The sequence below is a fragment of the Centroberyx affinis genome, unplaced genomic scaffold (assembly GCF_046629955.1).
Source record: "Centroberyx affinis isolate AG114_WGS23_722 - 3 ecotype Tasmania unplaced genomic scaffold, CSIRO-AGI_Caff_v1 ptg000773l_1, whole genome shotgun sequence".
Taxonomy (NCBI): Eukaryota; Metazoa; Chordata; class Actinopteri; order Beryciformes; family Berycidae; genus Centroberyx; species Centroberyx affinis.
In genome coordinates, this window is record NW_027279381.1 from 190,201 (window position 1) to 205,106 (window position 14,906).

General features: G+C 42.0%; 1 protein-coding gene across 1 annotated transcript in view; it reads right to left on the reverse strand.

The window, feature by feature from the left end:
- vil1 (villin 1) overlaps positions 1 to 14,906 on the reverse strand; it is a 63,474-nt gene that overhangs the window by 17,632 nt on the left and 30,936 nt on the right. The window contains exons 13-15 of the mRNA XM_071520148.1: positions 13,255 to 13,413; positions 12,908 to 13,087; positions 2,746 to 2,891 (exon numbers count right to left, since the gene is read on the reverse strand). Coding sequence (XP_071376249.1) covers positions 2,746 to 2,891; positions 12,908 to 13,087; positions 13,255 to 13,413 — 485 coding nt within the window. The remainder of the gene's footprint in view (positions 1 to 2,745; positions 2,892 to 12,907; positions 13,088 to 13,254; positions 13,414 to 14,906) is intronic.

Sequence of the window (14,906 nt, forward strand, 5' to 3'; positions counted from 1 at the left end):
TGGAGCTCGGCTCCGCGTAGCTTCTTCTATGTCTGCACACTCTGCGCGTCTATGTTGGATCTCAGCCGGGAGGTCTTGGAACACATGAAAGGTTTTACCTTTCCAGACCAGCTTTTTCTTCTTGGATGCAGCCCTCAAAATGAGTTGTCGGTCGCTCCATCTCAACAGCCGAGTAATGTACGGCCTCGGTGGTTCTGACGGGACCGGCCGGGGGCGAAGGGACCTGTGATGCCGGTCCACCTCTGGTGCCGGGTCCGACTCGCTCTGGTCAAGGATATAGCGCAAAATTGCTGCCAGCTCTTAGCCAGGATCACCGTTTTCCAATAAGCCTTCCTCCAGTCCCACGATAAGCAAGTTGTTTCTTCTGCTGTGTGATTCCAGATAGGAGACTTTGGCTTTTAAATTCATTATCTCCTTTGTGAAGTCTTGAATGGCTCCCTGGTGCGTGATATGTTTGTCCTCCAAGGTCCCGATGCGTTTCTCGGCATTCCCCACTCTGTTCACCATGGCCTGAGTATCTTTTTTAAGCTCTTTTATTGAATTGTTCAAGTCATTGAACCTTTGTTGGAAGGAGTCTTTTATGCTGGCAACTTGTGTCAAAAGTTCTTGTGCCCAGGCAGGTGGTTGCTCCTCGGCCATGCTTTGTTTAGTGGTGCGGAACGCAGCCTCTCGCTTTTTCGCCGTTTGTCTCGTTTCTCGAGAGCGTACTAGTCTTGACATACAACCGTCTTTGTGTGGAAAATGAGTTTCCTAGTTTTAATTTCAAAACATCGGGCTATTAGAGGTATTTCTCCGGCCTGTGGACGCCAAACGACTTAACCCGCCATACTCTCTTGTCACGTGATTGTCGCACCCCTTTACACCTATTGGACACTTATCTATATTTGCTTTAGGGTTGAGATGGTAAACAGGAAGAAGACAAAAATAGAATGGAGTAACAAGTGCGGCTATCTATATAGTCAAAGTGAATTTGATTAAATGAAAAGGGATCAGTTATCTCTGCCTTGTAGTAAAGATTTTTATTAGCTTTTGCAATAAGTTGTTAACATCAGTAACTGGGCAATAATGCGAGTGGATGTAGCGATTATCTTTCTGTGGACATGACTCTGTCCTACCGCTTGTTAGCCAACACTCCTAATGAGTAGGTTACTGTCATTTTACCATCTGTTTGGCAGCCTGTGTTTTTTCCTGGACATTAGCTGTAATGTTAAGTTAGTAACGTGAAGTCCCCTCCTCTCATGCATCGGTGTGGATGTGGTCAGCAGTCGGAAAGAACGAGGGACAGACAGTACCGGAACACCGGCTAACTTGTTTTTTTGCTAGCCAACTACCCTTTACAAAACCACAAAAATAAATACTTGCCCTTTTGTATTCCCTTTTGAAAATAATTATTCACCATGATGTAATACAGAGATAAAAGTAACAAAATCACTCACAATCTCAAAATGCCCATAAAACTTGTTTTCAATCTATTTTGGCTCATTGCCAACAATGTGTAAGGGCGACATCTGATGGGTTCTCCCAGACCACCATACATAACATATAAGTGGCACTTTGTACAATTTTAAGGGTTCCTGGCTGGGAAGTGCGTGTAAACAAACATTTTGATATTCAATTCAACTTTATTGTAACACTAACAGTGCAAACAACGCAATAGCACGTATTCCACCATAACTGTGTAGGTCTTCACGCGACTTTCAACAATGAGTAGTCGGTCAGTCAGTCAGTCAGTTAGCTTCTTTCACTCTTCTAGGCCGGTCGCAGAGGCCCGGCAAAAAATATTGAAATTCTGCTCTAATGGAAACCATTGTAGTCAATAGAAAATAGAGCATCTTTAAACATCAGTTTTTCGCTTATGGAGCATTCTAGATAATAGATAATAGATAGATAATAATTCTCATAATTTTATCTTGAAAATGAAATATTTGACACTATTTTGAAATCTGCCTTTGTATGGATGAACAGATCTTATCATGCACCCTGGTGGTTGCGCACATTTAACAACAGAAATTTGCAGATTTTCTGTCTCTTGTGAATGCACACATATAACTACCGCTGTCTTTGAGGAGTACAAATCAAAACACCATTGACTGTATACAAAACTGAGAATAAGCGGCTGCAGTTCTGTCAAGAGAATGTGACCTGCACCTGAACTCGAAAGAATGTATTTTTCCACTATATTTTGATACCAAAAATAAACGTGCAGCCCATATGGCTTGCAGCAACTGTGGTTTGTGCTGCGATTTACATGGATAAAAGACTGAGAAGACATTCAGGTTTCTCAGCTCTGCCATCGCACATGTTGGATCTTATGAGACATGCTTATGCCTAATCATGTATTTTGCTGTGTGATATAGAGACATATATTTTCAAAGATATTTCAATGATAATCTTATCGTAACAGTTTGGTGAAAAAGAATTTCCCCCCGGGGACAATAAACGAACTAACTTTCCTCTATCTGGCCAGCCCCGTCGTAACTGCTAGCAGTTACTAGTTTCTATTTGGAATACTACTTCTGTGTGTGGTTTGATCCTTTTATCACAAATTGCATGATTGTTCAGCTTAAATACCTCAGTACAAAGATGAGGCACAACTCATATATACATACATACATAACTTCAGTTTCATAATTTTTAGCATTTCAGGTTAGATTTAGGATTGATTTTAAATGGAGAGGAGACTTTCTCAGCATCCTCTCTCTGTGTGGTATGTTGGACAAATCCTTGAAGAGTCATGCTTGCTACCTTTTGCAATTGGCATACTGCGTCTTCCCACCCAGATTGACCCAGAAGTGAGCAGGTTCCTGGCCCTCAGCAATGACATGTTTCTCCCTTCTGGATATGATGTCTGCCAAGGATTTACCCATTTCTCGCTCATCGCCACTGCAGCCCTGCAAGGAATCCAGTTATACAGTTAAGATGTTAAAAATCTCCAAACCTGTGAAGATTTGAGGTTTGAACCTTGAACTTGAACAATGAGCATAATGTCTTAAAATGCAAATACATGCTTTGTGCATGAAAAGTGAAAGAAATATGTTTTCCCACCACTAAAGAATTAACATGAAGGAGGCACAACTAAAAACAGGCAGTAGTTTAACACTGAAATAGTTCAGTGGAAAGTAAAGGGCCTCAGATCACATCTCAGTGAGAGAACCAGGCTTTTACACTGTGCTTGCCACGTTGCAAAGCGCAATGTTGTAGCCTCCCCAGCACACAGGGCGGCGCTAAATGAAAATCAATGAAGAATTTGCTTCCACGCAACTATGCAAAGTACACCTCAAGGCACAGTAAGTGAATAACGTGATTGACACCTTTTCAGGTTGATTTTTGTAATATATCATGTAATGTAATTTTTCAGATTTTTTTCTTATAATATGGACTATTAAATTGAGGGAAAGGATTGATTGAGCTTTTCCCTCATTTTTGAAATCATAAAAGACTAAAAAGATGGTGTGACTACAACCACTGTAAAGCCATTGGCCGCACGTTGAAAGGTCACCCCTTTACATAAACCTTTACATAAGGGGAGGCCTTTATATAAACCTAAACCAGCCCTTTATGTCATCAAATAAATAATGATGTCAATAATGATGTCAAGTTTTCTGTAGTCAGACATTTTATGACATGACTTTAGTTCTCTGAGATGGGTCTAGAGGTGGTGAAAGCACCACCTGACAGGTGGTGTTTATTGTTAATGTTAATTCTGAGAACGGAAAGCAGATGGATTTTTGTGTTAAAAACTCTAATCCTAGCCTCACAAGCCAGACGAGTCTCGAGTTGATCACACTCTGTGATCTGGCCTCCCTCCCCAATAGGAGGCTAGGAATAATAATAATAATGATAATGATAATGATAATGATAATGATAATGATAATAATAACTTTATTTGTATAGCACTTTTCTAAAAACAATGTTTACAAAGTGCTTTACATACAATAAAACCCAAGGAGAGAGTGATGTAAAACTACCACAATTAAATAAATAATAGAGCTGAATAATAAAAAACAAGTACAGATCCTGTACAGGCCCATGGCACATGTGTTGAATTCCACCAGCTGCAGTCAAACTATCCGTCGGGAAAAAAACAGAATTATTGACAGACAGATTTCTGTCCATTGGGCTGTTTTGGAATGTCAGCAAGGTGGGAGAAGCAGAAATACAGTAGCCTAGCTTCGCGCATAACTATGGCAGTCCATAGAGGACATACATACATTTTTTTTGCTCTTTTGTTATGTCGAGATAACGACTTAATTATCTCGTTATCACAACAAAAATAATGTTTTCTCGTCATAACGACTTTTATCTTGTTATGACGAGAAAACGAAATCCGTTTTCTCGTCATATGTTATTTTTTCACGTGACTTAACCTGACGGCTGGAACTGCTGCACACTGCCTCCACATCCACACATAGCGTGGCGCCTTTCAGCAGCATGAAGCAGGCCGGTTCTAGACTGCTTTGATTAGGGGCAGTAACAGATGTTGGGGTTAGGGTTGTTAATATGAGTGTTCTTCAGGACTGTAAGCTATATATGCACTGTTTGTTTTTGAATATTCACAATTGAAACCAAAAGGAATATAGAAGATAAATTAATAATAATAAATTTAATACATTTTTCAGAAGGTGACCATGGAGAGATGAGATCACTCACAGCTTTTGTCTGGACTTCTCCAACCAAGTAAAGACGCAGATAGCTCACTATATACTGGAAAAACGCGAGTAAACAGGTTTATGTCACCAAATTGTACAGTAATGTGGAAATAATAATATCACACATATTGGATCATAAATTAGACCTACTCATGTGTGATCAATCAATAAGCTATTATGGCTCACAAGATATAGCTGTGCATAATGGCTGCGCGTAATGATGACTGCTGTGGTGCTGTTAGATTTTTCTGGCCCATGATGATGATTGGTGTTTATATCCAAACCAAGTTAAACAGGTGTGCATGCAATAAACATGGACAATGTCAGACTCGTTCTCTACTTACTATAGAAAACAGTGGAAAGACTGTTCTATCCATTTAAATTCTGTGGTGACAACTGGGTTGGAGGTGGGAGTGTAAGCTAATGGCTGACGAGGAATATAAATCAGGTTATTTACATTGGCAGCTGTTGGTTTTATCACACAGGGAGCTGCTCTGAGTCTATTTCATGTCATTGGTGCCCACATGGATGATGATGTTGTCAATGTTGTTGTAGTTGGACAGGATGTGCGGTAGCCTGCAGTGAATGTCCTGCACTCATGCACCAGGGAAACAGTGGACTTTGTAAGAGCCTGAGGAAGGGGGCAGCTGAACATCCCGGACCATGGAGCTGCCAATCACCAGAGTGGAGAACAGAATCTTGGTTTCTGAATGATGAAGTCAAGTCACATACAAATGGTAAATATTGCTCTAATGTGCTAGGCTGATGACTGTCGTAGCCATCATGAGAATAGATACATTGTAAAGTTTGCCGACGACTCTGTAATTCTTGTAACACCCTCCTTAGTGATGATGAAGTTTGTCATGGGCCTGAAGTTGACGATTTTGTTAGGGGTTGTATGGGCTTGCAGTGAAGACAGAAGTCTTAGCTTTCAGATGCAAAAAGCTAGCTAAGCTATGCTAGCTATTATGGTTTCGATTTTAGAGCCATCTAAACAGCATGATGCAAATGAGGCAGCTTCCGATGCGCCATGCGATGGCCGCACTGACAAGAGCTCCGTGTCAACTCAGCAAACTTGTGTGAATTTACTTTGTATTACTGGTTCTTTTTGCACATACGGTACTTTCACTCATTCAGTATGATCAGCAAACACTTTAGGAGTTACGATTGTCAGCCAGTTCAGACTTTAAGCCAAATTTTGACATCGCGGACCACGTACTCCCCTAGGTCTACCTGCGTACCGACGGAGGAAAACAAAGAGAGGGAAGCGCGCCGGGGCTCTGTGCAGAACCCGACAGAGAAACAACAAACCCCCTCTGCCCAGCATTCTGCTAGCTAATGTTCAGTCCTTGGACAACAAACTCGACGAGCTGCACGCACGGATAAAACACCAACGGAGGAGCTGCTGCTGCGTTCTGGTGTTCACTGAGACTGTGCCGTCATGCCTGAGGGTTTCTCCGTCTATCGGCAAGACAGAATGAAGGACTCAGGCAAGTCGAGGGGAGGGGTGTGTGCTTTATGGTTAACTCTTCGTTGGCCACGGATGTCTGTGTCTTAAATACGCACTGCTCCCCGGTTCTAGAGCTGCTGACCATCAAAGTTAGACCCTTCTACCTCCCCTGGGAGTTCAGCTCAGTTCTCCTCACAGCTGTTTACATCCCCCCTCAGGCTGATAAGTCATTAGCCCTGGACGAGCTGTACACAATTGTAAATGGACCGGAGAACTCACACCCAGAGGCTGCGTCCACTGTTTTGGGTGATTTTAACAAAGCTAACATGAAGAAGATTCTCCCAAAATACTACGAACACATCACTTTTCCCACTAGAGGTAAACAGACTCTAGATCACTGTTACACTGCATTCAGAGACTGCTACAAACCCCTCCCCCGCCTTACTTTTGGAAAGGCAGACCACTGCTCCATTCTACTCCTCCCTGCATATAGGCAGAAACTGAAACAGGAAAAAACGGTTTTCAGGGACATTTACGTATAAATGGAACAAAGAGGCTGAGGGGGTCTTACTTGCTTTGAGACAACTGACTGGGAGATGTTTGAGGATGCAGCTGATGGCAACATCAATGAATACACAGACTCTATCACAGGCTATATTAGTAAGTGCATCGATGACGCTGTTCAAAAAGCCACCGTCTGCATTTACCCCAACCAGAAACTGTGGGTCAGCCGGGAAATCCGCACTAAACTCAGAGCACGGACCACCGCCTTCAACTTAGGGGACCCTGATGCCTACAAAGCAGCCAGATATGACCTCCAGAAGTCCATCAGGGATGCCAAGAGGGACTACAGAGCCAAAGTGGAGTCTAATTATAGCTCTGACCCCAGATGGCATCCCAGGACGGGCTCTCAGGGCGTGCGCTGATCAAGTGGCAGAGATTTTCACTAACATCTTCAACCTCTCCCTGAGTCAGTCTGTGATCCCCACCTCCTTCAAAGCATCCACCATCATTCCTGTCCCCGAGAAGCCAGTGGCCTCCTGTTTAAATGACTACCGCCCTGTTGCACTGACATCACTCATCATGAAGTGCTTCGAGCAGCTAGTCAAAACCCACATCTGCTCCTCCCTTTCTGACACCTTGGACTCTCTTCAGTTTGCATATAGACCAAACAGGGCCACGGATGACGCCATTACCTTGGCAACTCACACTGCGCTCACTCACCTGGACACAGGGAATACATATGTGAGAATGTTTTTCATCGATTACAGCTCGGCATTCAATACCATCATTCCCTCAAAACTCATCACTAAGCTCGTCAATCTGGGACTGGTCACCTCCATCTGTAGCTGGATCTTTGACTTCCTGATGGGCAGGCCCCAGGTGGTGAGAATCGGCAGCCACACCTCCTTCTCGTTGACCCTCAACACAGGCGCACTGCAGGGCTGTGTGCTCAGCCCCCTCCTGTACGCCCTGTTCACCTACGACTGTCTTGTCCAGCACAGTTCAAATGTCATCATTAAGTTTGCTGATGACACGACCATCCTGGGCCTCATCACAGACAACAATGAGACGGCCTACAGAGAGGAAGTGAAGGCACTAACCAGCTGAGATGATTGTGGACTACAGGAGACAGCAGGGAGGTGGACACCTACCCATCCTCATTGGTGATGCCGTGGTTGAAAGCTTCAAGTTCTCGGAGTTCACATCTCTGAGGACCTCTCCTGGACCCTACACACAGACACTGTTGTCAAGAAAGCTCGTCAGCGGCTCTATTTCCTGAGGAGAATGAGGAAATCTGGTATGAACTAGGGGTGGATGGTATAAACGGCATAGAAAGTACACCGGTAGAATTTGCCCTACGGTATGGATTTTAACTATACCGTGCTGACCGGTAGAGCCCTTACAGATCTAAACGTCTAAGATCTAGATCTTAACTGGACGTAACACGTAACGTAATGACGTAACGGCTTCGTCATCTGATGCCTGCGCCAGCGAATCGTAGATACGTAATTGGTGAGGGGGGTCAGAAAAACATAGTCATTTGAAACAGATTTCCTGCATTTCTACTACACCAGCATGATTTTGCATAGGCATACTAACCTAAAAACCTATTATTGGGAATTGCGAGAAAGTTTCAGAGCGACAAAGACACAGAGCGTCCCCGTAACCATAGCAACTCACTCTCACTCCTGCCTGGTGCGCACGGCGCGAGAGGAGAGGGAGAGACGCAGAAGAGCCGCTGACTGAGATTAGTCTGAGCACCATGCATGGGAATAAATTACAATATAATAGATTTGTGTATATTTCTCGCTATTCAGATGGTCTGAATAACTCTCTGTTGCACGGTGCTGCTCTGTCTTCACGCCGCGACATTTATGAATTTGTTTTTCACTGCCTGAGAAAATAGACTTGTGGTGTGAGAGCGTGTGATAAATGTCAACTGCGTGAGTCTCACAGTCAATGCGTGAGAGTTGGCAGCCCTGTGAACTCGCTTGACATTATTATGTATGAAACTGCCAATCAGATTTATTTACTTATTAATCGAAGGTGCCGGAACGCCGTTCCGGATCGTTCTGGCCCACTTTAACCCTTGCCTATTCCTGCAATACTGTAACTGAAGAGCAGCTATTTATTTTGTAATTTTGTATTATGAGTGTTGCATTGTGTATGTTGGTTGGGAAAAAAGTTCCTGTCCTGCTGTACTTGAATTTACTTCTCAATTTGATTATATGCTACTAGATTTTATTGTATTTAAGGGTACAAGCAATGAGTAAACATGCACACTGAGATGCTGCAAAGGGAAGTTATTTTGGACTATGCAGAAGCAATCATGCCAATTCCTGCAATACTGTAACTGAAGAAGAGTTACTTACTTTGAACTAATTTTGCATTTTGAGAGTTTCATTGTGTTTGAGTTGGTTAGGGGAAAGAACTGCTGTACTTGAAGTCAGTTTTTATTTTCACTTTGTGCGGCTTGATTTTATTGTATTTCATGAAAAAGTGTTTTTCAGAGATGGAAGTTACTTGAGAAAAGGCTTTGTATTTTTGTATTATTTATTATTGCAGTTTTGCACAATAAATGTTCTTAAAATACCTCTGTACTATGTGAAATATGTCCTAGTAATACAGTTAACAGTACAGTAATAACTGCTATTCAGTTGCCATACCAGTGCTTTACCCCTTTAGAAGCATTTATATTGAAATTTTAAGAAAAACGAATATACCATGATATATACCGTTACCGTCCGTGCTTCAAATTATACCGTGATATAAATTTTAGGCCATACCGCCCAGCCCTAGTATGAACGCCAGCATCCTCACAAACTTCTACAAGATGCGCCATCGAGAACTTGCAGACCGGCTGCATCACAGTCTGGTACGGAAACAGTCGCAAATCACTACAGAGAGTAGTGAAAGCGGCACAGCACATCACTGGCAACGGACTCCCTGTCATTCAGGACATCTTCCGCCAGCGGTGCCTGCAGAAGGCACACAGTACCATCAAGGACCACAGCCACCCAGCACACAGACTGTTCTCCTTGCTACCATCTGGTAGACGATATAGGGGCATGGCTGCACACACCACCAGACTTAAAAACAGTTTTTACCACCAGGCCATCAGGCTTCTGAACTCATAAAATTAGGTATCCCTCATTGCATTTCTGCTCACCTGCTTGTCTGCACTATTTAGATAAAAAATTGCACTAATCCACGGACTGCTGCTATTCAACCAGGACTGAACCCTCTGTGCAATACACTTGTCACTTTTATGTACATAGATCTCACTTTACATATCTATACTGCTCTATATTCTATTTTATTTTTATTTTTATTTTATTGTTTCTCTTTCTTTTTTTTACTGCTGAGCTGACCTGACTTTTGTCCAGCACTTTTCATTGTATTGTTGACCCTGTGTTAACCTACATATGACTAATAAAACGAAACGAAAAAGGCAGCGGGCGGCCTATCCGAGTTTAAAGGGTTAAAGGGGTTCCATATCGTGTAAAACAGGATTTCCCTTGCCTCTTTGAATATACTATATACAGTATGAGCTGGATGTGCTATCTAAACATCCTGAAAGTATCAAAACGCACAGTAGCCAACTAAATCCACACAATCCATATTAGAAACCGAGCGTCTAAACGAGCCATTTGGACTTTCGTAACTTTGTGGCGTCACAAAGGTACGCTCATTATCATTTTTGTAAGAAATAATAGACTAACAAAGCATTTTTTAAGTAGTTGAGCGGTAGTCATTGTTTATTATGGGAGAGTTTTCCCTACCTCTGCCGTTTCTGTGGTGTCTCACGTTTCACTCTTGAAACGTGAGCCAATGAGAACAGAGGGGTCGTTAATATTAGTAAGCCTTAAAGACAGAGCAACAGAAACAGCCTGTTCTTGGCAAGGCTCAGAGAGATGCTGGAAAATGAACATGTAAAAATGGATTGAGAGTGTTTTTGGTACATGACACCACACAAACAGCTTTGAATGGACCTCAAGAAATAAAATAAAACACTGGAAAGTATAGAATATGGGACCTTTAAAGAGAAATATGCCCTTGCTAAGATTGTGAAAGTGGCCAGTAAGAAAGTAGGAGTACAGTTCAGTAGCCCAAATGACTTATTCAACAAGCAGGTGCTTAAGAAAGAAGGCTGTTCTTTCAGATAGTACTCATCCCTTACATTCTGAGTTTAAGGGGGCTTTCACACCTACCCTGTTTGGCCCGTTTTAATCGAACCATGGTGCGTTTACTCCGTAAGTCTGGTTCGTTTGGAAAGGTGAGAACACGCATTCAAACTCTGGTGTGGACCAAACAAGCGAACCATGGTCCTCCTGAAAAGTCGGGACTCGGTCCGTTTCCAAGTGAACCACGGTTCGGTTCGCTTTAGGTGAGAACATAATTGGACTTAATATAGGACCTAATATAGGAAGCAAACCAAAATACAGTGCATTGTGGGTTGGAAACGGATGTTGACATCCGTTGAAAACGGATGTCGACACGCTGGCCGTTTCCCATAGCAACAACAAATATGGAGAAAGTGAAAGTGCCGGTGGAGAAATAGGACGTTGTAATCAGTGAATTTACGTTACTGTAACAGCGATCATAAAGGCAGTATGGATTATACCGGACATGTATTGGAAATATCTGGTAAGCCTTTGCTTGTTCCACAACATTGTCTGCTAGAAGTGCTAACCAGCTGATTACTGAGCTAGCAGCTGCTCAGCTAACATCAGGTGACGTTATCATTTCTCCTCACAAAAAGCGCTCAATCAAAGCTACTATCGCAATCGCAATACGCTGCTTTTGCTCCATTGTTGTCCGTGACAATGTGATTGACAGGAAGTGATTTTCTCTCTGAAATGTTCTGTCCAATAGATGAACGGCATGTAGGACCGCGTGTCATTTGTTTACAAATGTTGGTTCGCTTAACACAGGACCATGTGAACACTAACCTAATGAAAAATGCAACAAAGTAGCAACTCATCCACTGATTCGGACCAAAGCAAACAGACTATAGGTGTGAAAGCGCCCTAAGTTGCTACCATCTGGCCTACGGTTTAGGTCCCCTGTTGCCATGAAAAATAGGTACAAGAACTCCTTTATCCCTTGCCATTTGAGTCTTAAATGCTGCTGGTAGGAGGAGGTAACTACTAATTATCATTATTATTATTATATATCTTTTACTTTTTATTGCTGTATGGTATGTTATATTGCTAGTAGCGATGTTGCTTGGTGAGGATGACAATGCTCTGGCAGTGAGGTTGATGATGATAATGCACTGATAACATACTCTTGTATGGTTATGTTGATATACTGTATATTATATGTCATATATATAATGTCATTTGATGATGTCACTGAGCTTACTTACTACTCCTGTGATGATGGTGATGATGTCGATGATGCTGTTGACGATGACCTGATTGAACAGTCTCAGACTGTTGTTGATGTATATGATTTTATTGTAAGCCACATGGGCCTGTATGGACACTTATGCCTAGAATGAACTTTGGTGCAGTGATGTGAGTCGCCTTTGTCACTTTTCTTTTAATGTTTCTATGTGATACTATATGTTTTATGTTGTGATATGTGTTTTATACTTGCTGCAGCACAAATCGCCCCTCTGGGCAATAACATTGACATGACTAACAAAAAATAACCATAAGATTACTCCATACAGCTTGTACAGGATAATCTAAGACCTCTGACGCCATATGATCGCTCTGAGTGGTATAGAAAATCCTAAATCCATTATTTACTGCAAATTTCTCCATTGTAATTAGCTTCTGCATCACCAAACCTAGTGAGGCCACCATGGCCATGCAAGGTTTGTGTATGTGACAGTGCACGACCACCATCTCATAAGGTTTTTCAGAAGACTTGGATTATGCTGCACAAGTTGTGTGGAGTAATTTTATGGTTATTTTTTGTTATTTTGGAATAAAGATTGGTCCTCAAAGACTTCAGTTGTTTTGGAGAAGGCTGCTAGGAAGTTGTGCTGGGAAGCTCCGTGAGTCTTATATGGACTAACACCCTTCATCCATGTTTCAACTGGCATGGGGGTGAATAGATAAAGACAGAATTTTCATTTTTGGGTGAACTATCCACTAAGTGTTTCATGTTGGTGAAACAGGTGAAAATGGCGTGTCCAGTTCATGCTATTGTCACATAAGCCAATTTGTGCTGTTGTTGCATAAACCTTTAGTGGTGGAGGAAAACATTATTCACATAATTGGTGTCCCCAACATCTAGTCTGAATTTCAGAGTTCATGCTCATTTCACAAAATTTTGTGTTGATTTTTACCTTTCCATACCACAGATAGCAGCATGTGTCAGTGCTGAGCACAAAAACATCATTGGAATTAAGGGATGAACAACGTGCAGAGACTTCGATGGCTCGGGTGTTGAACTCGTTGGTGCCACGAACATGGAAAAGACGCATAGAGGGATGGTTCTGTGTGGAGCTGGCTCTTGAGCTTCCTTCCTGTCAACGATTACATTTATGTAAAAGCTGAGAACTCATTTTGTTTGTTGAGGTAAGCTTTAGTGAAAACATGATAGATCTGTCTAATTCTCAGCCACATACTTTCAGCCAAATCTACCACAAGAAATCCACTAAAGTTATCTAAAGGAAGGCTCAAGTGGACTTACCTCATAAACAACCATCTTTCCTTTAAATATAGCCATTAGGTGGAGAGGTTCTTTGCCCATGGGTACACGGACCTGGACAAGCTCTCCATTGTACTGTTGATCCAGTTTGACAGCTTGGAAAGCAGAGGCAGTGAGCTCTGTTGTACTTGCATGGCGACCCTACACCAGAAAGGTCACACAAAATGATTTCCTTTAAGGGAATGTAACACTGCAAAACACATTAGTAAGAAAATATGCAACACATGAGTCTATGCTTCTGATTGGAAATACCATCTCTATTTGGATATTTTGGTTTTCCCAAGTCAGTGTCAAGATTTCCTACATCAAAATTACGACAAAAATCGTAGTGTAGTGATTTTGAAAACTACAGCTAGTGTATTATCAGGGTTGCCAACTCTCATGCATTTGGTGTGAGACACGCTTTCATACTCTGTCTCATGCTCTCAAGCTCCCCAAACAAATCTCATGCCACAGTTTAAATGCTAAGACAAAGAAGCCAGCCAAGTCCCATAATACCAAAAGCAGCTAAGGGGGAATGCCATCGGGCCCAGGGCACTTGGATTTTGGCATTGTGGCTAAGGCTTTTTTTGCGTTCTGATAGCGAGATTGCTGGGCCGTTTTTCATAGTATTTTTTACATCCTCTGAAATGTAGAAACTCAGTTTGAGAGGATGTTTGTTGATTATATTCAGATTTCAAGGCCCGTAATTGTTTTTATCTGTCATTGGGTAAAGCAGTTTTTCTGGGCTGATTCTAGCTGAGAGATTTTGGCTTCCAAAAGAGAGGACTGTCTTTATGTTCCTTGTTTAAGTGAGAAAAGAAAGAGATACATATTTCCCTAATACAACATTTCAGTGATTCCCATAGAATATGAGGGGTGATATGTGAGTGCATCTTATGATCCAGAAAATATTTCACACAGTAATTTTGGATATGAAGCCAGTACACTCAAGAAGGGAAATATTGAAACACCATCTTTTAAAACCCATGGAGCCAAGGATAGATTGAAGAGAGATTACAATAGGAGCATGATCAAATAAAAGCATTGGTAGAAAAACAGTGAAATACAAGCAGCTTGTTTTGGAGAGGTAAAAAAAATAATGTGAGAAAATGACTGATGTCGAAGAGTAGCACGTGTCTCGTAGGAGCCCCCCCCTATTTATTCCCATCCTGGGTGTCTACGGACTTCCCTCTGCTCTATCACTGAACCCTGAATACTTCCAACCGCTAAATGGCAACATTCAGTGAAAGATGACTTCACAGAATCACTCGGTCAGAGTAAAAACAAAAGTTACCCTGTGTTCACAATGCAAGCAACATGATGAAAAAGTTACCGGAAGTCCATTAATATCCTATGGAGCTCAACAGCCAGGGAATCTCTGTCGAAGCTCAACAAGCTTGTCAGTCGAGAAAAGTTGGCCACAGCTGTTTTTTGCAGTCATTGGCCATCAACTGCTGATTTGGATGCTTCCTTCTTTCCCTATCCTATGTGATTTTGTTCTGTGAATAATACCTCTGCCTGGCAAGTGCAAAATGAGAAGTTGATTACAGCCATTCAAAGCTTCCCACTTCTCTACAACTTTTATTTGAAAGACGACAGGAATAAAAATCTCAAAAACGATGCTTGGAGAATGGTTGTATCCATCTTTGGGG